This window comes from Xiphophorus hellerii, chromosome 22 (assembly GCF_003331165.1).
Source record: "Xiphophorus hellerii strain 12219 chromosome 22, Xiphophorus_hellerii-4.1, whole genome shotgun sequence".
Lineage (NCBI taxonomy): Eukaryota > Metazoa > Chordata > Actinopteri > Cyprinodontiformes > Poeciliidae > Xiphophorus > Xiphophorus hellerii.
In genome coordinates, this window is record NC_045693.1 from 7,274,867 (window position 1) to 7,295,960 (window position 21,094).

General features: G+C 39.1%; 1 protein-coding gene across 2 annotated transcripts in view; it reads left to right on the plus strand.

Moving 5' to 3' along the window:
* bcl11aa (BCL11 transcription factor A a) overlaps positions 1–18,054 on the plus strand; it is a 53,488-nt gene extending 35,434 nt beyond the window's left edge. For both annotated transcript variants that reach the window (XM_032553042.1, XM_032553043.1), the window contains exon 3: positions 11,887–18,054. In XM_032553042.1, the coding sequence (XP_032408933.1) occupies positions 11,887–14,123 (2,237 nt within the window). In that variant the 3' untranslated portion in view covers positions 14,124–18,054. The remainder of the gene's footprint in view (positions 1–11,886) is intronic.
* Positions 18,055–21,094: the final 3,040 nt, after the last annotated feature.

Here is a 21,094-nt window from a genome sequence, read left to right on the forward strand (position 1 = left end):
TTAAAGTAAGAGAATAATTACTGTTAATGCATTTTACACATGTTCACTATGGTTGGTAGTAGGTTAATTAGTGGAAAATTACTAAGTTTGGCTTTTCTTAAAAATACTAATGATTCAACAGAGAACACATAAAGTATAAAGTATGTCACGTTGCTATACTATTGGCACAAAGAGCATCTATTTCTCCTCTTCCCCTCGTTCTGTGAGCGACTTATCACACTCAAATCTGAAAATAACTACTTGATATAATTATTTATTATGTCTGCCAAACGTTGCTTCAGTGCCGTAGTCCATCCTGCAATCCTCTTGTGGACTGTGTGCTAAAATCGAACGCTTTAAAGAGCCGCCGAAATCCACCCGAGACCCCCTTGAAGTTAAAGCCTTCTCTTACCAGAGAGAGAGGAGTCTTGAATTCCTGTGTTCTCGTTGCAGTTTATAGCGTTTCTCTCCAAAGTCTGACTGGGAGATTGTGGGAGGCTGTTCGTGTTAAAAGCAGGATGGCTTATATTTCCTTTCCTTTCCCGTCCTTCTTTTTTTTTTCTTTCACCACAGGCAAAAGCTATTGCTGTTGCTGATTGCTTATAGTCATAAACTTGTATTAAATATGTCCTCTATTGATTGGCCTTGTCGGATGAGTACAATTAAAGAGATAATGCTGAGCGCTGCCCTCCTGGGAGCTCAGGAGGGAAGGACCAGAGCAACGGGAAGATGAAAGCAGGAAAACAGGCGAGATAAAGGGTTTTTTGGCAACAGCACAGCTTCTTCGGTCGAGTCGCAGCTTGTTCGCATGTTGCCGTAAAGGAGGGCGTGTGTGGGCGGCTGGGTTTGGGGCTTTAGTGATTCAGGCCTTCACTGGGCTGTTCGTTTTCTCACAAGCCTCCCCGGTTGTTATCCAGACCGTCTCGATATACTCTTTGTCGAAAGCTACTTTTTTCATCTTTGTGGAAGTAAAGACAAAAAGTGAAAGAGATAAGCGTTGACAATAAAGACTGAGAGAAGGAGGGATGTGGTGATCGGGGAGAAATCGGGAGTCAGAGTGAGGACAAGCCACCTGTACTCAGTGTGGATGAACAGACGGAGGGAACCGACTGGGTGGGGTGGGGATTATCTGAAGAGAGGAAGCAAAGCCTTGTGTTTATGTTGTATGTGTGCGGGGGTGCGTGTGTGTGTGTGTGGGCCTCCGGCCAGCTGAGGTGTTTGCTTGGCTCAGAGTGATCTCCCACTGTGGACACGGCGAGACTCGCACACTCGCACACAAACACTGATGACTGAATTGTCCTGCTTGGCAGCTGTTGCAGTTCCCTAAATCACTCAGTACCACACTGCTTGGGGTGGAAATGCGTGTGTGTGTGTGCGGGGGTGCCCGGGGGTGTGTGTGTGTGTGTTTGTGTTTTAGCATTTCTCACCTTTTAAGGCCCATTTCTCCAATAAGTACCACGCTACAAGGACCCCCTGCTCCTTATGGGATCCAAAACTCGGGCCCCATGAGTCAAAGTACTGCTTTAGAGTTAGGGGTTAGGTTTAGCACAAAGGTGTGAATTTGAGTGCCTAGGGTTAGGCATGTACTGGTCACCCTTAGGTCAAAGGCCACGGCTAGGTAATATAAATGAATCAGTAATAAATATGAATGTGTGTGTGTTCGTGGTGATCAGCAGCCTTCAAACTTCCGTAGCACTTAATCTCAGCATGTGTTCTTGTTTTATTTTAAATATTTGTCCACCTTTGTCATGTGATCATTATCAGAAAAATACAAGTACGGTAATGTAATTTTAGTCAAAACTGAAAGAAACATAAGATTTTCAGTTTATTAATCACAAAAATGTGTCACTAAGTGAATTTACTCCATTAAGGTATGAGATTCCTCAGTAGTTTTTTATAGTATTATTATTATTATTATTATTAATAATCCTGTTTATATATATAATTTGACACTTATTGATGTGAACTTACATCAAAAGTTCATATCAAACTTTTGATGTGAACTTAATGCTGCTGTTACACCTGAATTTAGTCAATGCAAGACAATAAACAATATTAAAATTTTATCGTAAGCCCTGTAAGTAAAATGTGTACTTTGATGCACATTAGTTGGGGACATTTGCAAAACTTACTATGCTGTTGTTAACCCTTTGTCTTCTGTTAGGTTCAATGCTGTTACCTCTATCACAGGTATCCGCTTTGGTCAGGCCAGGCATGAATGTTAAGAAAAGTTTGATAAAATATATTTAATCATTACCTAATAAAATGAGAAAATAATATTTCAATATAATATAAATCAGTGGTGCAACATAATTTTGCATGATTCCAGTGATTTTCTGCAATATCTTTGATATTTCATACTCTGTGTTGAAACAGGTGGAGGATGCAGGAAGTCTCTACTTATTGTTTCTAAAATATGCCAATAGTGAAATATTTAGAAAATCCACTTAAACATGTAATAATACGGCAAACAGAGGGTGTCATCACACTTTTAGTGGCTTTAACGCAAAGCTCCTACATTTCTTTTCTTATTAATTTTGTTTTCACAAAAACACAATAGAGTGAAAATAAAAAGAAAACACACCCTCTGCAAGTTCTTTGGTTTTACAGAATGCTCTGTTTTGTTTTGTTTGTTTAAACTTTGTAGTTTTGTGTGTTTCATTGCTGATATTTACAATTGTAAAGCCTGAGACATCTTGACTCGCTCTCTGTAATGTTGGCAAACTTGTTCATGAAGTGAAAGTTGGAATCCTTTAGAAGGATATGTGCTTTATTAAAGGCAGTGTGTGACTTTATTAAAGGCACACACTCAAACATCTCTGTTTGATGTCTGGCTGAATTGACATTGATGGCATGCTGTTGTAGAATGATGAGCTGGAGAGCTTTCTATCGTCACAAGTCAGACTTCTGAACTTGCAATGACTCAGTGCTCAAAACAGATGGCTCTCAAATGTGATGCGTCACTAACCTGATTTAGCAGTTCTGTCTGAACGCAGGATGGCTTTTTATTTGGAGTTTCCTGCTCTCCCTGTGCATTTGTAGCATTTCTCCAAGGAACTGCAATCTTTTAGGATATACCAAAAAAAATTCAAAATTAAGACCTTAAATTGCCGTTAGGCATGAGTGTGTGTCTGTTTGTAAAGCTTTGGCCCCCTCTTTTTCCAGACTGTAGATTGAAACTAGTCCATAAGTAGAAGAAATAAACAAATCTACGTACAAAAGGTGGAGTCTTTCTATGAATAACTGGCAACATGTCTCCGAAATTTCAAGCAAAAGCTTAGTATTTATTTGCAGAAAATGAGAAATGGTAAAAACAACAAAAAGATGCAAAGAAAACAAGTTATATTCATTTAGAAACAAGAATAGAAATGTTTTACCTCAGGAAGAGTTCAGAAATTAATATTTGGTGGAATAACCATGAAGTTTTCAATGGGGTTCAGTGCAGTGGTCTCTTTATTTTTTCCAGAGCGGTATGATATTACATGCTTGGCTAATTCAGAGCCACAATATCAAAAACAATCTCAAGCTATGTTTTAAAAACCTTTGATCAGTGTAGATGCTTTAGATTTTAAACTAGAGTTGATTAAATCCAGTGTAAACTTGTTAAAATAAACCCGGATAGTCTTTTAGCTCTGAAGCAAATGCTAACATTAGCATTGTTTGTGGACAACTCTTCACAGTTCTTGCAAGTTATTCTTGTCAAAAGCTTATTGTTTCCATTTTCTATAAGTCACAAGCTCTCAAAGCAGAACTTATTGAATTATAAAACTGCACTTATTTCTAATTAAAGTGATGTCTGTCTGTAGTTGATGTTTATCATTTCAGGCACCCAAAATGCTTCCTTTGAAAGAACTCATCAAACAGTCCTGAAGGCATATTTAGGGGCTACAATAATAACTTTCTCATTAATAGCAAAATGCCATTACATTCACAATAAAACCCTTCTGCTGTTGATATGATGATCAGGATGGGCTGAAGGAGTTTTAATGTACAGATCTAGTGAACAGTTGAATCAGACACACAGTGTGATGAATAAATGTCATTGTGAGTATTGCAGCAGTAGCTACAACAAAACAACCCAACTGCTTAAACAGTGATTAAGATCAGTAATCCGCAATAAAAATGAGGTGAAATAAAGTTTGTCGATTTGTGGTTTAATGCCAGTTCTCGAGCTGAGTCACCAGGCTCACATGCATTGTGTGTGTGTGTGTGTGTGTGTATGCATGTCAGGACCAAGTCTACTCTCCCTCTTTCTATGTTCACATAAGTGCTGTAATTTGGACGCTCTGTAATTTCACCATGGCGGTTTGGGGTTAAGTGAATGCTGTCCCTGCCATCATGACTACCGGTCCCTCAAATGAACACACACGTACGTTCACCAACACACACACTACACTATTTGACTGCGTCTATAGATTAAGGGGCCGAGTTGTTTCATTTGGACAAAGTTGAAAAAAAAGACGGAACTATTTGTGTGAGAGAGGTTGTGTGTTTATGAGAGCTACAAAGAAATGGAACAAGAAGAGATTGTCACATTATTTTTTGGCCAACAGACGCGCACATGCTCATAAGTAGATTGGTAAGAGAGTTGCAAATAGCACAGTCTGTAACGCAGCAGGGGTTCAAAACACAGACACAGAAGGTATAGATATATCACACACACACACACATGCAGAGACAGACTGTATTGATATTCTTGCTCATCAGCCTGGACTGCATGGCTGTTTAGCAGCACCACGCAGACACACACGTCCAAACGCACCTCTGCGCTCGAACACAGCATGTAATCAGAGAGCGGGTCGATAATTCATTGTTGTCTTTGGTAATCCAAATGCGCTCAAAGTTCTTTTCTTCCTTGACACTCATTTTTCAAAAGTTTTTTGAAGCCGATTTAAGTTCTGCTTGGGGGTTTTCTGTGGTGACAGTATTGTTGATGTTCTCGTTGATTAAAAGTCTATAAATCTGACAAATCCACCGCTGACTGAACCGCGTTCTTTTGAAGATAAAAATACATTTTATTTCTTTTCTTTCGATCGCAGAAACAAAATAGTGGTCTTGTGTTTTTTTTAAACTACATCAAGATGTTCTTGACAGTTTTCATAATTCTTTATGATTGCACAGATGTATCCTGGTTTAAATCAGGTTTTCATTTTTATACTTCTGGTTTAAGGTTTGAGGCGTATATACATTCCTTGCTGTTGTTGTGGAATAATTCCTGCAACTATTCAACAAAAAAGAGATAAACATATCACTCTGGCATTTAAACACCTTATCTGTGTAGAGGCATCGTTCTCAGATGGACAATAGCAGCAGAGCCACAAGCTAAACGGAAAGTTTAAGATGATGTCTGATAAGAGACAGAAAAAAGTTCTGAAACATTTCACGGCATTTTTAAAAGTACATGAAATGACTCACTTCAATTAATGTATAAATATAACCCTAATTTATTACAAATTTAATCTCCAGCTCTTTTCAGTAGAACCCAGTTGTGAAATCTAGCGACAAAATGCCCAATGTGGTCAAATTCAGACCATATGTGTGTCATTATTTTGATATAGACTTAGGCTGAATGTCATTTAGGTGAGATCAAATTCATCGTTGTGCAGCTCAAGCAAAAGCAGCTGAACAGAAGCCACTTCAGTCATCAAAGAAGCACAATTCTTCTGACTGCAAACTGAGGAATTCAGACTTTTCTCCTCAGTCATTTTCAGTGTTGTTTGGTAGTTATTGTCTACCGCTTTCTAGTATTCTTTGCACCAACGCTGTCATATTTTTTCTTAAAATGGCTGTGTTTGAGGAAGTTGCTTTGATCTGGCCAGTAATAGAGGCTGATTTCCCTCCAAGCGGAGCACTGGTGGCTTTTATTTTTCTTTTTTAGCAATTTCTCTCGTGTTGTTATTTGATGGCGTCGCGAGCGGACAGCACACCAGCTGCCACTGTTTGCATTCCAATTGTTTGCTGTCCAGTTAGGAGGAATGCTTGAACATAGAGGGAAAATAATTGAATGAGGAGGACTGTGCCGATCAATTTCCTCTGGACTGCAAAACAACTTTTCATAGTGGGAGGTTTAACTCTACACTCTCTTTTATCACTGTGGAGAGTCAAGTTTTCATCCCAGATTTTATAATAGCTATTTTTTTTTAATTTTATTTTGATTTCAAGTGATTTTCTACAAAGATGCATGCGTTTAATTGATAAAGCCAGGAGAAATGATAAATATCTCAAGACATAAAAGAAGTTTTGATTAGGGATGAAACTGTTCTCTTGACACCAATCGTGTGCTTTAGGAGAGCAATAACACTGTGTAAAGACCGTAAACATTACACTTTAATGGTTCATGATGGCAGGAGGACTCATGAATGCTGGGTTAAAATATAAAGCAATGCTGAAGGTTTGTAACTATAAACTTATGGCCAATGTTTTATAACACAAAATATTGTTAAGGCCGTAAGGAGAGGCATGTGTATTTACTTATTAATTTTTTTATTTATTTGTTTATTTCATTCATTAACTGTTTGAAGTTATAGGAAATTATAGGTTATTATTAATACAAATAGTGAATAGTTTACACTTGCACACTAGATTAGTTTTAACTCTCCACTTTTTGTATGATAAATTCATGTACTAGCATTTGTTTTGTTTTTTTAGTTGGATCATATGAACTAAAACTTTTTATCATTTTGTATTTTATTGTTTGTTTCATTTGCTATAATAATTGATTGTCAGTCATTTTGATTTACAGTCAAGCACCAAAGAATACAACATAAATTTAAATAAATATTACAGAGAAGAAGTTGTCAGCAATAACAGTGTTTCTTTGAATGAAATGTTTTCATTTCGCATTAAGATGTGAGCTAAATAAAATCCTAACTATACTCCTATCAGAAGCCATCAAAACAAACGTGATTATCTTAATAAGAATAATTTCAGACAAAATAACCTTGAGTTATTTTCTGCTTTTGTACTCAAGTTTTGACTGTACAAATCTCAGCTAAGCCTTTCTTTTCTATCAGTGACTTGTTCATTCAGAAATGGTCTGCTAACATGAATGTATGCCTAAGGGCAAACTGAGGACAATAGTCATGCCAATACGAGGAAAGTCTGAACATGCTGTAGCTCCAAAAAATCCCATAAAACTCTGAACAGAAACAGGAATGTCTGGCCTGTGTTGGAATTGCTTCCAAACTTTTTGTCTGCAGTGCATCTGCAAGAAATCAATTTCTCCTGCTTTACGGCTAGTCTTTTGTTTGTTTCATTTTCATGAAAACTTGGTAAATGAACAATATTTACAGTATACACTAGCAGTCTAAAAACTGTAGCTGAATGGAAGCGCACAGCAACAAGTCGGGGAAGGGCAGCACTTCTTTACAGTACATCTAGCTGAAGACCCTGGTTGCAGTTTTTTTTTATTTTTGTTTTAGGATTTTGCAAGGAACATTCGATGGAAAAAGTTAGCAGTCTTGATTTGTAGCTTTTTAAAATCTTGACATATATTAATATCGGGAATCGGCTCATATCTGTTTTTCCTGAAAACCAGGAGCTTAGATGGACATTTCAGATTGCAATAAGGTATATTTTCATCTTAACCCGTGGTAGAGATGTTGCATTGCTGCATGGTGCAATTCCACACAAGACAATAAGTAGGAATATTAAAACAGAGGAGAGAAAAGTACATTTCCACAGAGAAAGAAACTGAACTGAGACGGTGGAAAGGCCAATGCGATAGTTGCAGGACTGTCCTGTGGTAGCCAAGACCTGGCATTGGTTTCTGTCTCCCAGCTGGTTGGAGAGGAATAATGGTGGCAATCCAGCTAATTTATAGAACAGAATGACTGGCTGAGGAACAGACAGTTATTCAGGCTGACGTTCCAAGGTAAATTCATTTAAAAAGAAAAAAAAAATACAATGTAAATGTGTTTTCATATAAAATATCTAAACAGGATACTCCTGGATTTACAGGGACATGTGTAGTCACTAATTGAACAAGTAAAACTAAATGTACATTATACTTTAAGAGCCTACTTTTATTTTACTGACTATTTATAGTGTAATTCTATTAGCTCTGTTAACTTTATTGTTGCTCCTGCTAAGGTGGCATATTTGAAAGGTAATTTGAATCTATAATTGAATGAATCCATAATTTTGCTATAATTTCTTGGTGAAGATGCATGGCCGTAATAAATCTATTTTGCGAGGTGTGTACTCTGTGTCCTCAGTGTGGTGCACAAGCTTTATTTCCGCCATTCGGACAGCCAAAGTGCTACATTTCCTTCAGAGTGGGATTGAAGGAGCCAAGGGATCCTGCTGCACACACACCCCCGCATACACACACACAGAGGAGCTCTGAAACCTGAGCCAGGCTGCCTTACTGGCTTCCTCCTCCATCTAGCACCACATAAGTGTCCAGGCAATGCCCTTGGCTTAATAGGGCTTAATGCCTGTGCTTGTCACTGTAGCATGGCAGGTATTGAGTGTTAGGACATTTCTGAAACAGTGCTTGCGTGTGTTCTCTAGAGTCTCACTAGTGCCTCCAAAGCTCTGACATTTACCCCAGGTAAAGAACCGGATGCTATTATATACCCCTCCTTTTTTGCCATCTCCATCTATTCAGCCAGGCTCAAACTTTAGAGTTGTTAGAGGTATTTGTCACCTTTATTGAACTTAATCCAGAGGAATTACCACCGTCTCATTTCTGTCTTTGCCTTTCTTTGACTCCATCTGTCTTCATCTTTTGTGTTCTCACTTCATTTTTTTTCTGCCTTGGAGTGGTGAAGAGTTTGCCTAATGAAGTGGCTGATGGGAGTATATTACAGGGAGATAGAGTGGAGCGGTCGCCTACTCCAACATCCATTAACCTTACAGCTTCAGTCAGAACAGATTCAGTTCTGAGCTTTGAGTTGAGCTCATGAGTTACACGGTCGTGGTCGAACATTTGTTTCAGAAACTGAGATGTGAAGTCATGATTTATATCTCATGCATGGTATCAGTTTTGGTCATTCAATAAACTAGAATACAATTGAAAACTAAATTTATTTCGGGCCAGTTTGAAAGATGAAACCCAGTTTATAAAGATTTACTGAACCCATATAGATATAGTTATACAGAACTATAGAACGAAACCAAAGATCAAAACCTGTTTTCAGGTCCAAGCATTTGTTTAAGAAATAAAAATAGAAATGTTTTCTTACAAATAACTGATAGTTTTTAGAAATACTGCAAAATAATAATTTTAATCAACCAACATTGTGACTCACGCATATTTCACATTTCCTCTGACTGTGCCTCTCCGCTGTAGCGGCCGTGGTGCAGGTGTCTTTTTCCGGGAGAAGGACATAGTTATTGTTAGTTGTTGGTGCTCTTTTTCCTATATATGTCCAGAAGTTTAGCTTTTTCTGCAATAGTTAGCATCTTCCTCTGCCGTTTTGTCTTCAGGTGCCTTTGTCGGTGCAGAACGTTTCGTCAACATTGTGGGTTTTGTCGTGGAGGAAATTTACAAACGTAAATTTGCCAAGCCAAACACATTCTGTACTGGACAGAGACGAGGAACGGAATGGATTTATCGATAGCCAATCAGAACACAAGGCGCATTTATATGCTGTAAAAACAAATTGCACTAAAAAAGCCATGAAACAGCAAGGCCGCGAAAGGTGAAGCTCGTTATAGCGAGGGTTCACTGTATTACATGAGACCAATAAATATTATTTAATTCCATTGCCTAGAAAATCATGGGGACTTAACTGAGCAAGAACAGTACACCACAACCCAACAGATCAGTACTGAAGAAGCTAGCTGTTGTATCCAAAGATATAAATGAAAGTTTAGTGAAAGGAGAAAAGTGGTGCAAAATGAAAGGTGATCATTTCTGGAGAGAATTGCGAAGTCTGTTCAAGCGTCTGAGGGACATTTATGTATAAGCCATGGACTGCAGCTTCTGTGAGGGCTTCAGAGCGACCCCACGCAGGCGTATCTAGGACTGGGCTATAACTGTTGCAGTCCTGGGTTAAGCCACTCATGAAGCAGATAAAGTCCAAAGCATCTTACCTGATTTGCTCTGACCAAATCCTTACCAAGAAACTATTGGCAAACTTTAAATAGGATGCCATTTTCGTAATAAACATTTCATAATTTAAAGCATAGTAAAATGCTAGCAGTATTTACATTTTAAAGAGAAATGAAATTTGGGTTTACATTAGCTTATATGTGATTTTAGGTAGTAAAATTACTGAGTTTAATTTAAAAAAAATTGTATTCTGGTCCTTGAATTAATGTTTCCCTTGGTAGAATGCCTAAAGAAAAAAATGCTGAGTGTTTTGTCATTAACTTGTTGGTTTTAATGTTAGACTATGAACAAATTAGTTTTTTTGTACTCAACTCAAATTATAGATTTACAACCACTATCCATGACCAAATAAACAGTTTTGTCAATTTAAATTCTTATGTGTCACAATTATCAAGATCTCTTGAAGTAGCAGCAGTGGAAAGAGAAAAGTTTAATAAGAGCAGAGAGAAATAAAACATCTCCTCTCCTGGGTTCCAACTTATTTTTAAGTATAAAATATTTCACATGGACTTAAACTATTTTTTTTACTGTATTCCACCTTTCATGGTCAGAATCCATCTTTCAGAATTTGATGAGTATCTATTGATAATTTTACAATTATAAAAATTTACAAAGTGTTATAAATATTGAGTGTTTGTACTCACAGAAAAAAGCTTTATGATGAATCACTTTCATTTTCTTTGTTATGCATTTCAAAAAGGAGCCAATGGATAAAGCAGTGATTCCATAGTGATTCTTTTCTTCGTAGAAACAAACTGAACTGGTATTTTAATAAGATCATTTCCCAGACTTTGGTAAAATTGTCTCCTTTTTGCTTTTGATGTGCTTTTTCATTTCGTGTTAGCAAAAGTCGCCTCTGAACAGCAGCGACGGGGGGTTCGTTTGTCATCTAATCTCGTAAACGAGCTGATGGCCGTCCATTCCGTCCACTAATGAGATTAGACACGCGTTGCGGGTCACACCACAGGTCATCGTTCCCGATGCCCCTACAAAAGCAATTATTGTTTTAAATGTTCCTCTCATCATCTTCTCAAAGCGATTGTGCATGGCTCGATGAGGGAGAAAAAAAAGCTCTGAGGCAGACAGAGAACGTCAGATTTCCTCTTCAGTCGGGAGCCTGAAAGGTTTCACACTCCTACAGTTTTAGCTTCCTTTAGCAGCCAAGGTTACCTATTTGGATGAGTCATTGAGTATAAGCATGTACTGTATTTTTTGGATTAAAGGTATATGGATTACGGATTTCAGTTGGAGAATATAATAACATCTTTCAAGATTAACAGTAAAAGATTGTACATATTTCATGGAGATGTTATGATTTTATACTACTAAAGATGATTAGTAAATACTAGAAACCCACTGACTTAAAGGACTTAAGAGGGTTATTTTTCTTCGTTGTGTCTCCTGTGTGTGTGTGTGCGTGTGTGGGCATGTTTTTATGTGTGTGAATTCCCCAACGAGTCTGTTTTGGTAGATCAGTAAGAAGTAACGGTCCACAGGGATAGCCTGCATCTTTGTTCTCCTGCTGACAATGGAGGACTCTCAGTCCGTCTAAAGGGAGAAATTATGTCCCAAAGCAGTCTGGGAGAAAAAGAGATACACACAGTACTTCTCACATGCTACTCATGTGGGGCATGACCTCAATAAGAGCTGCTGTTGTGTTTGGAAAGCCCTCAACACCATGTGCCAACCCCTTTTAAACGCTGTAACGTTTAGGCCTTAGGTCCTGCATTTTTCTACATTAAAGTGTTAAAAGAAATTCAGACCATTTTTCTTTAAGTCTGTTCACAAATCAGTGTTCAACAAATAGTCAACATGTTAGTAAGTTTATTTCCTCTCTGTTCCCACAGGTAAGGAGGAGCCAACCACGTATACCTGCACAACGTGTAAGCAGTCATACGGCAGCGCCTGGTTCTTGCTGCAGCATGCTCAGAATTCCCATGGCTTTCGAATTTACCTGGAAAGTGAACATGGCAGTCCTCTCACCCCACGCATGGGCGGACCTTCTTCCCTTGGTGGTGGTGCTGACTGCCCTTCTCAGCCTCCCCTTCATGGCCTCCATTTGCCACCTGATGCAAGCCCTTTCAACCTCCTCCGCATCCCTGGCTCGGGCTCAGGGGGAAGGGACAGCGTTGGAGCAGGAGGTGCCATTGGCTCTGGTGTTCCTGGAGGCCATCATCAGCGTTTCCCCCCAACACCTCCTCTCTTCAGCCCCCCTCCGCGAAACCATCTGGATCCCCACCACCTGAGCCCAGAGGAGCTGGCGCTGGCAGCCCACCACCCGAGTGCCTTTGACAGGGTGCTGCGCCTTAATCCTCCTCTGCCTCTAGACCCACCTCCGACAATGGACTTCTCAAGGCGTCTACGGGAACTGGCGGGCAACACCTCAGGGTCTACTCCCCCGCTATCACCCAGCCGGCCAAGCCCCATGCAGCGCTTACTGCAGCCATTCCAGACTGGAGGAAACGGAGGTGCAGGGGGTGCAGGGGGCAGCAAACCTCCATATCTTGCTACTCCACCACCACTACAAGGCTCAATGCAGTCGCCTGTGGGCTCACAAACCACTCCTCCAACCCCTCTCCCTACAGCAGGACCACCCTCTTCCTCCAACACCCAGTTGAAATCAAAGTGTTGTGAGTTTTGTGGCAAAGCCTTTAAGTTCCAGAGTAATTTAATAGTGCATCGGCGCAGCCACACAGGAGAGAAGCCGTACAAATGTCACTTGTGTGATCATGCATGCACACAAGCCAGCAAACTGAAACGACATATGAAGACACACATGCACAAATCATCCTCGCCAAACACGGGCAAGTCAGAAGATGGTCTATCAATAGCCTCATCCCCAGAGCCTGGCACTAGTGAGCATATAGGTAGTGCAAGCAATGCACTTAAATCAGTGGTGGCCAAGCTGAAAAGTGAAAATAATCGCATGTTACGAGAAAATGGGGAGGAGGAAGAAGAGGAAGAAGAGGAGGAAGAAGAAGAAGAAGAGGAGGAGGAAGAAGAAGAGGAGGAGGAAGAGGAGGGGGAAGAGGAGGAAGTACAGAATGGGGAGAGGCCACCCAAGCGAAACAACAGCTATCACTTTGGACTGAGCCTGGAAGCAGCACGGCAGCATGAAAACAGCAGCAGTATTGGAAGTCGACTGGGCGGAGTGGCTGATGAGACGTCTATCCCTCGCTCACTGCCAGAGGTCATGCAGGGAATGGGTCTGGCCGCCAGCATGCAGCATTTCAGTGAAGCCCTCAACGCACACAAACGCAACGCCATGGCCCAGGAGAACCACCTGCACCACCATCTCAGCAGAGACCATCACCACAGTCGGGACATGTGCGATGGAGACTCTATCTTGGAAACAGAACGCGTAGAGGAAGGCACTGTTTCTGCAGTAAATGGACGAGGAGTGTCTCCTAATGAATCTTCTTCAATTGGCCTCTCAAAGAAACTGCTTCTGGGTAGCCCCAGTCCACTTAGTCCCTTCTCAAAACGTATTAAACTGGAGAAAGAATTTGACCTGCCTACCCCCACAATCCCTAATACAGAAAACGTCTACTCCCAATGGTTGGCTGGCTATGCTGCCTCTCGACAACTCAAGGACCCCTTTCTCAACTTTGGGGATTCCAGACAATCGCCTTTTGCATCATCATCTGAGCACTCTTCAGAGAATGGCAGCCTGCGTTTCTCGACCCCTCCAGGAGAACTGGATGGGGGAATGTCAGGTCGCAGTGGGACAGGCAGCGGGGGCAGCACGCCCCACCTTGGGGGTCCTGGGAGACCCAGTTCCAAGGATGGACGCAGGAGTGATACTTGTGAGTACTGTGGAAAGGTTTTCAAGAACTGCAGTAACCTGACAGTACACCGGCGCAGCCACACAGGAGAGAGACCCTACAAGTGTGAGCTGTGCAATTACGCGTGTGCCCAGAGCTCCAAACTTACTCGCCACATGAAGACCCATGGTCAGGTGGGCAAAGATGTGTACAAGTGTGAAATTTGTCAAATGCCCTTCAGTGTTTACAGCACCTTGGAGAAACACATGAAAAAATGGCACAGTGACCGTCCCTTGAGTACCGAAATAAAGTCAGAGTAGAAGGAAGAACAATGAGACCTTTTCCTTTGCAACTGGGTCGCCAACAGTCAAGTGTTTATTCCTAGCCCCCTTGTAGATTTGCCCCAATCCCAACACTCCCCTTTCACCAACCTGGTGGAAGCCTAAGACCATGTGCTCTGCACCAGCACACCTTGTTTCCATTACCCATCGAATGCATGATCTGTATCGGGGCAATACTCTTGCATTGACGCAAAACTTCGAGCCTTTCTCTTGTGCAATAATTTACATGTTGTGTACTATTTCCTTTTATTGATTTTTCTTTCCCCCCCCCATTTTTAAGAATTAGTCAGCATGCATAGTATGTTTTTTGCTAATCAAAAAAGAAAAGAAAAAAAGAAAAGAATTTGTCCCTGGTTGGTTAGTTGTTGAGTAAATGTGTTGCTGTTTTTCTCTCATTCAGTTATTTTCTTTTTATTCTTTAAAAAGAAAAAAAGAGAAGAAAGATACATCCATGCTGCGTACATTCTGTAACACATATCATGTACAGCTTTGTTTTGTAACATGGAAAGTGAACAGTCTTTTTACTTGACCCTCTTTTTACTACCCTGGAAATGCACTTATCCTGATCTTTCTAAAAGATGCCATGTTCACACAGGGTTTAAAAGAAGAAAAGAAAATCATGTTATTTGGCTTGACTACTAAACTGAAAGTGATGACAGGCCTCAAATTTCTTTCAAAAAGACAAAAAAGTGTGTTAAGAACTCAATTTGTACTATCATTTGGAGGATTAAGGAAGAGTGCCTTTGATATTTCAAAACTGCATTGGCCATAATTTTATCTGGTTTAAGTTTGGGGTCACACAGACGAAGCTGAAAGAGTTAGACCACGCAGAAAAAGGTCCTTGCATCAAGCACCTGAAGACTCAAATGGACAACTCATGATGAAAGATCAAAATCATCATTTAGCTACCTTTAACATGTTTAATAGGCTATCTATAATTGGAAATTTTATGACAAGCATGGTACAAGCAGTATTGTGTATATCTGAATTACTTGTAGATTTGTTTTTGGTATGGTGGAGCTTTTGAGAGAAAGGTAATCTATGATGAAATGTACAATCCTGAACTTGAGGGATGAGGCGCAGAGTGTCACATGTCTGCGTTAGCACAAACCTACAATGCTGCTTCAGCATGTCAGTGTGTGGAACAATGCATAAAGTAATATGTGAGCTCAAATTTAAGCTAACTTTACTTAAGAGCAGTGAAAAAAAATACAAGCTAGACAGAAAGAAAGCAAAACAGAACTGGTAACAACGTGTGCTTTATGGTATACACGGCTTTATGGTATTTCACTTTACAACTCCAAACACGGCCATCAGCAGAGAAAGAGACACTTGCAAAAACATATATCTGTGTTTTAGGGCTTTTGAAAAATCTTTTAATGCTAACCAATATGCATACAGTGGCTCTTAAAACTGTCCACAGCTTTGCGGAAATGTCAGGTTTTTGTGATTTAAAAAATAATATTACAAATCAATTTAACATGTTTTCCACACTCAAAATGAAATTATTCCTTCACAATTCAACTAAAAAAAAAACAACAGATCTTCTAGAATAAGGAAAAAGTGAAATCTGGACACATACATTCCTGAACTAATATTTCAATGAAGCATAATTTGATTAAATTTTAACATTCACTCTTTGGTTGGAGCCTAAAAGTGTCCTACATCTTGACTTGTCAATATTTGCAGACTTCTGCATTAAAGATGGAAAAATATTTGAAAAATTGTATTTCACAATGGCGGTAATCACAAAAACCTGCTGTTTTAACATTGGTGTGTACACGTTTGCGAGTCACTGTAGGTTAACACAGGGCGCGTTATATTTCATTTTGGTTCGCTTTCTATTGATTTTAAACCCAAAAGAGGCTTTTGTTTATTCAGTTTCATTCATGCTGTTCGATGTAAAGCACTACGTGTGCATTGTCCCACATCCATGCAGAGATGGTACATGGACTGAGTCTACAAGCTGGATTTGTTTGACATGAAGTGCACTGTTTTTAGTTTTCCCAGTTTACAAGTTTACGCTGAAGGGGAAAATCTTTGTAATGCTGTCAGATGATGAGGATCCCTTTGTTGCGAGCAGTAAAAAAAAAGGCGCACAAAATCTTTTTGCAAGCAGCTTCATCACCCCTGATCTCTGTATCCCCGCCATTTCACCCTTGACCGTTTGTTAACCCTGGAAACCCAAGAGCACACTCTCCTCCCAACTAACCACTGCTCCCACATAGTAGCAAACTAAATGCACTTCTCCTGGCTTTATTAACAACCACTTTTTTTAAAAATAAGTTGTGATTTATCATCATCTGAGCAAGTTGCTGCCTGGAAAACAGACACTCCGATCTTGTTGCTCACACCATCAGACTCTGTTTTTGTAGAACTTCTCCTTTAAACACGGGCATAAATAGAACATTTTTTCACAAACAGAGCTATGCTATGTTTTAGTGGGAAATGTTTTACGTTTTGTTACTGCATCTCAATGGCATCCAATACTCCCGTCACAGTATATATGAGGTGAAACATTTCAGAAACGTTAGAAAAAAAACAAAACGATTTTTTGCTGATTTTTTTTGTTTAATTTTGCTTTTCTTTTTTTTTTTGCCTTGGTTCTTTACGGCTCTTCAGGTTGAAATACAATTTGCATTGGGGAAAGGATTAAGATTATATATGAATATATAATAAAGAACTTAAAATATAGGAAAATGCACAGTCATGTCAGTTCCTATACTTAAACACATTTATGGTCTACTTTTTCTGTATTTCTAGAATTGTATTTGAATTCAATGTTCACTTAGAGTAGGCACTATAGTATTTATATTGAGGCTCGTATTTTTAACTGTTGCTTGTTCTCTCTAAAGGTATTTGCCATACCTGTTTTGGTAGTGGAAAAAAACCCAAGCTGCCACGGTATATTTTTTTAATTTGGCAGGATAATATAGTGCGAATTATTTGTATGTCTAAAGAAATAAAATAAAACGATAAAAAAAAGAACATCCCATAAAAAAGCAGCTAAAATGTGTGGCATTGGGAGGCGTCGCAGGCCATCAGATGGCTGCTGCTTTGGTTCCTGCTGTCCATAGAGGTGTTTGTACATATCTTCTTTGTTTTGTTTTTTTTTAATTCGCACTTCTTTCTCCTCCCTCTGCTGCCATTCCTGTATGCAGTACTGAAAGCTGACGTTGACCTGTTCTGTTGTGTGCTTTTGTCTCCCTCACCTCTCCCACCTGACAACATTCCAACATCAAGAAGAGAGGAGGAAAAAAAATCTAAAGATAAAAAAAAAAAAAATTAATATGCAGTACATGGATTACTTAAAAAAAAGTTAGAATAAATACATTTAAAAAGAAATAAAATGTTTTTGCATTTTCTTTTCCATTGCCAAATACTAAATGGTGCTTTATATTTAGATTGGGTGAATATACTTTCATATGCAAAGCATATTTAAAAATGACCAGGGGGATGTGGAGAAGCCTGCTTGAGTTGAGACTTTTTTTGTAAATGGCAATGCGGAATATTTTGTTATCAGCCTTTTCTATTCCTGTTCTGAGAGCTGTTTGTTGTAACTTGAACATGAACTTTATCTTTTACAATGGGAGCTACTATTTATTATTACCTATATGCTCTGTTCTGAACAGAGACATGGAATGGAGTCATATATTTTTGGTTTGTTTTTATTTTATTCTTTTGTTTTGGTTATACTATAATTTTATTATGTTTTCTTTTCTAATGGTGGCCAGTGGTCATTGGACAAAACAAGCTCTATGATTTCTGTTGTACCTGTTTGGGATCTCTGTTCAGTTGTATTGGGAATACCACTGTCTGTGTTTTCTGGCAGATGTCTGCATAATCCTGTTCACACGCCCATTTTGTCCCTTTATTGAAAAATGATTAATAAAAAAAGATGAAAGTGTAATGGGATCCTTTGTTTTCATTAACATTTTTTAGTAAGGCTGTTTCTTATTTTTTTATATATACAAACTGATCTCTTAAAACACATTCTCTATAGCTTTCAGTGTGAAAATATGAAACATTTTCACATTTTCCAAATTTACAGTACCACTTCACGAAGACTGAGTTACTTTTTGTTGTCAGCTTGTAGTTTTTTTTGAACTGCCTCATTGCTAAAAGAATGGTTATGTAAATAAAAATTCTTCTTATTACTATTTGTTGATTGTCTGACCATAGTGGGATGGAAGTTCAATGTGCTACAGAGTTTTTCAGCTCCCTGCAATGGTAATCATTAGCTAATGAATAAAATATAGATCACACTGCCCTCTTATTGGGGTATTTGGCATGGTGAGATGAGTGAATCTTCATCAGTGCAGATGGAGCATCTGCTTTGCATGGTATCAAATGAAGAAGAAAGGAAAGAACAGCATGGGTGTTCTTTCCTTCACATAAAGCCTGCTGAGGCTTTATGAGGGTAGCAAAGGTTCTCCTAGGTAGTTCACATTTCCTTTCTACCAGTTGGTTCTGGTAGAAAGGAACCAGAACCTGTAACAAACTATTTTGTTTGTTGCAACAAACAAAATAGTTTGTTGCAACCCAAAATAGTTTGTTGCAACAAACTATTTTGGGTTATAGTTTGTTGTAATTGGAGATGCATTGCCACAGACCAGTCAAGATTAACCCCGTTAAACCATTGAAAGTGCTAATAATGGGACTGGACCACAAAGCAATCAATCAGTCAAATTGTACCTATAAAGCACTTTTCATAGAGTGAAGTGTAACACAAAGTGATTGACAAAGGTCAGAAGTACAAGGACAGACACTGAACCACTAATGGGAGAAAGTAGCTTGGTCTGACAATGAGGCATGTTTTCCTTTGCATCACATGGATGGCCAGTCGCATGTGGGTCTCCTGCCTGGGAAACTTAGGAGCATATAGCCCCAGGATGCACTGTGAGAAGCTGGTGGAGGCAGTGTTACGTTTCAGGAAGCACTGGATCCTGTCAGCCATGTGGATGTTTCATACCACCTATCAATGTTGTAGACCAGGTGCATCTAATTCAACTGAGTAATGAACTCTGTCAGATAGTGATAATGGTTCTGAATTGGTTTAAATTTGACCTCCATGTCGCCTTGTTTTTCATTTAATCAAGTTGACAGCATTTGTGTGATGTGCTTGACCAATAAATCTCGTAACTTGAATGATCAACTATGAGCATCTAGATAACAGCACAGCTTCAGGGGTTTTGTGGAGAACATGGATCCATCAGTCAAGGTTGTTTTGGGAGGAAAAAAGGGGTCAACAAATAATTAGGCAGGAGGTCATGAGGTCATGTCTGATAAGAGTGTATGACATCTCTAAACTGTGACACTCATTCAAAGAAGTTTTTTTTTTAACATTTCTACAAAATCTGTTAAGATTTTACAGAATCAGGTGAATAGAAAGATGATCCTGAAACATGTCTTCGTATTCGACTGAAGCACAAAGTGTGAGAGGGATGAAAGAGACACCTCACTACCTCTAAACATTTTGCAGGTGTGTGTCATGGGTATCAGTGGTGATCTGTGCACATAAACACTGTGTCTTTGATGAAAGCTCACAATGTGCTCTGGACCCAGAAAACTCCTCCTCCACCCTTACGTTAGCCTTTGGCCTTGTCCTCTATGAACTTTATAGCTTCCTGTGTGTGTGGGGGTGGGGGTTGTGTGCGATGTCACAACCTTACCCAGAGGGGTTAGAGAACTCCTGACACCCATGTGTCTGCATGCAACATCCTATCTGAAAGTGAACACAGACCAGCTGTTTTCAGTGCAACTGTGCGTGTGGGTGTACACATTATCTCAAAACACATACATACCAAGTGTGTGTCCCTCCTCAAGGTATAGTGCATTATCTGTAGCTGATAGTAACTGTCCCCTATGTGGGGTGTAGGGTGTATGCAGTGTGTGAGTTCATACAGGCTTGTACTTTCACAGAATGTACCTGAGTAAATACCATTATGTCCTTCTGTTGAGCCACAGTCACAAAGCCTCATAAAGCTTCCAGGATCAGTCAGCTTTGTGACTGAAGGACAGACAGATCTGATTGGTCAGTGTCCAGCTCGTTTGGATCAAGACACCCTGTTACATATTCAGTTCTTCCAAAGGAAATTTTCATATTAGCTTCTGTTCTTTCCTTCTGTTTTCTCTCTAAAAAAAAAAAAAAACTTAATTATTTTTGGATAAACAAAAAAAAGTGCTTACAATCGCCCCTAAACTACTATATCCTTTGGTTGAAATAACTTTTTTCTGTCAGTATCTCAGCTCAATTTAAGAAAATCTCTTCATATTTCATCTATGAGATGTTTTAGGGGTTGGAAATGTATAGCCCCAAATAATCAGATCTGGTCTTTAACTAGGCCGATTACTTTCCATTTGTCCAGTCCTATTTTCTGATCAGTTTACTCTCAGTTCTCTACCATGACAAATCAACTTCATATTTTGCACATTTCACATAAGCATTAATCAAAACCTTTTTAAATGTCCACAGCAATTATAGTAAAAAATGAATCTTGACATGAAAAGATATATAATTTAAATTAATTGGAAGTTGAAAAGTGAAATTCATCTATAGTAAAGATTCATTAAAACCTGTGGGCCTGATCCATAAAAGGTTTTCAGGTACAAAAACAGGTGCAAACTTGATCCACAAACATGCAAACAGGATTGTGTCAGCAAAATGAGGAGAATAGCAGACATAATATATTTAACACACCTCCCTTCAGAAATTTGCAAAACATATGCTGATCATCAGAAAGTGCAAATGTAATTACTTACCACCCATAATGCGATTTATTAAACCTGATTCAGATTGTGTCCATATTTTTGTGTCCAAATTTAGCACATTTGAAAAGCAGGTGCAAATTGGCACGCAAAATTATGCCACACTTTTCAGATTTTCAATTGTACAATACATGTGGAAAACCCTATGTCATCTTCCTTCCTTTAGTATTAAATACATTGAA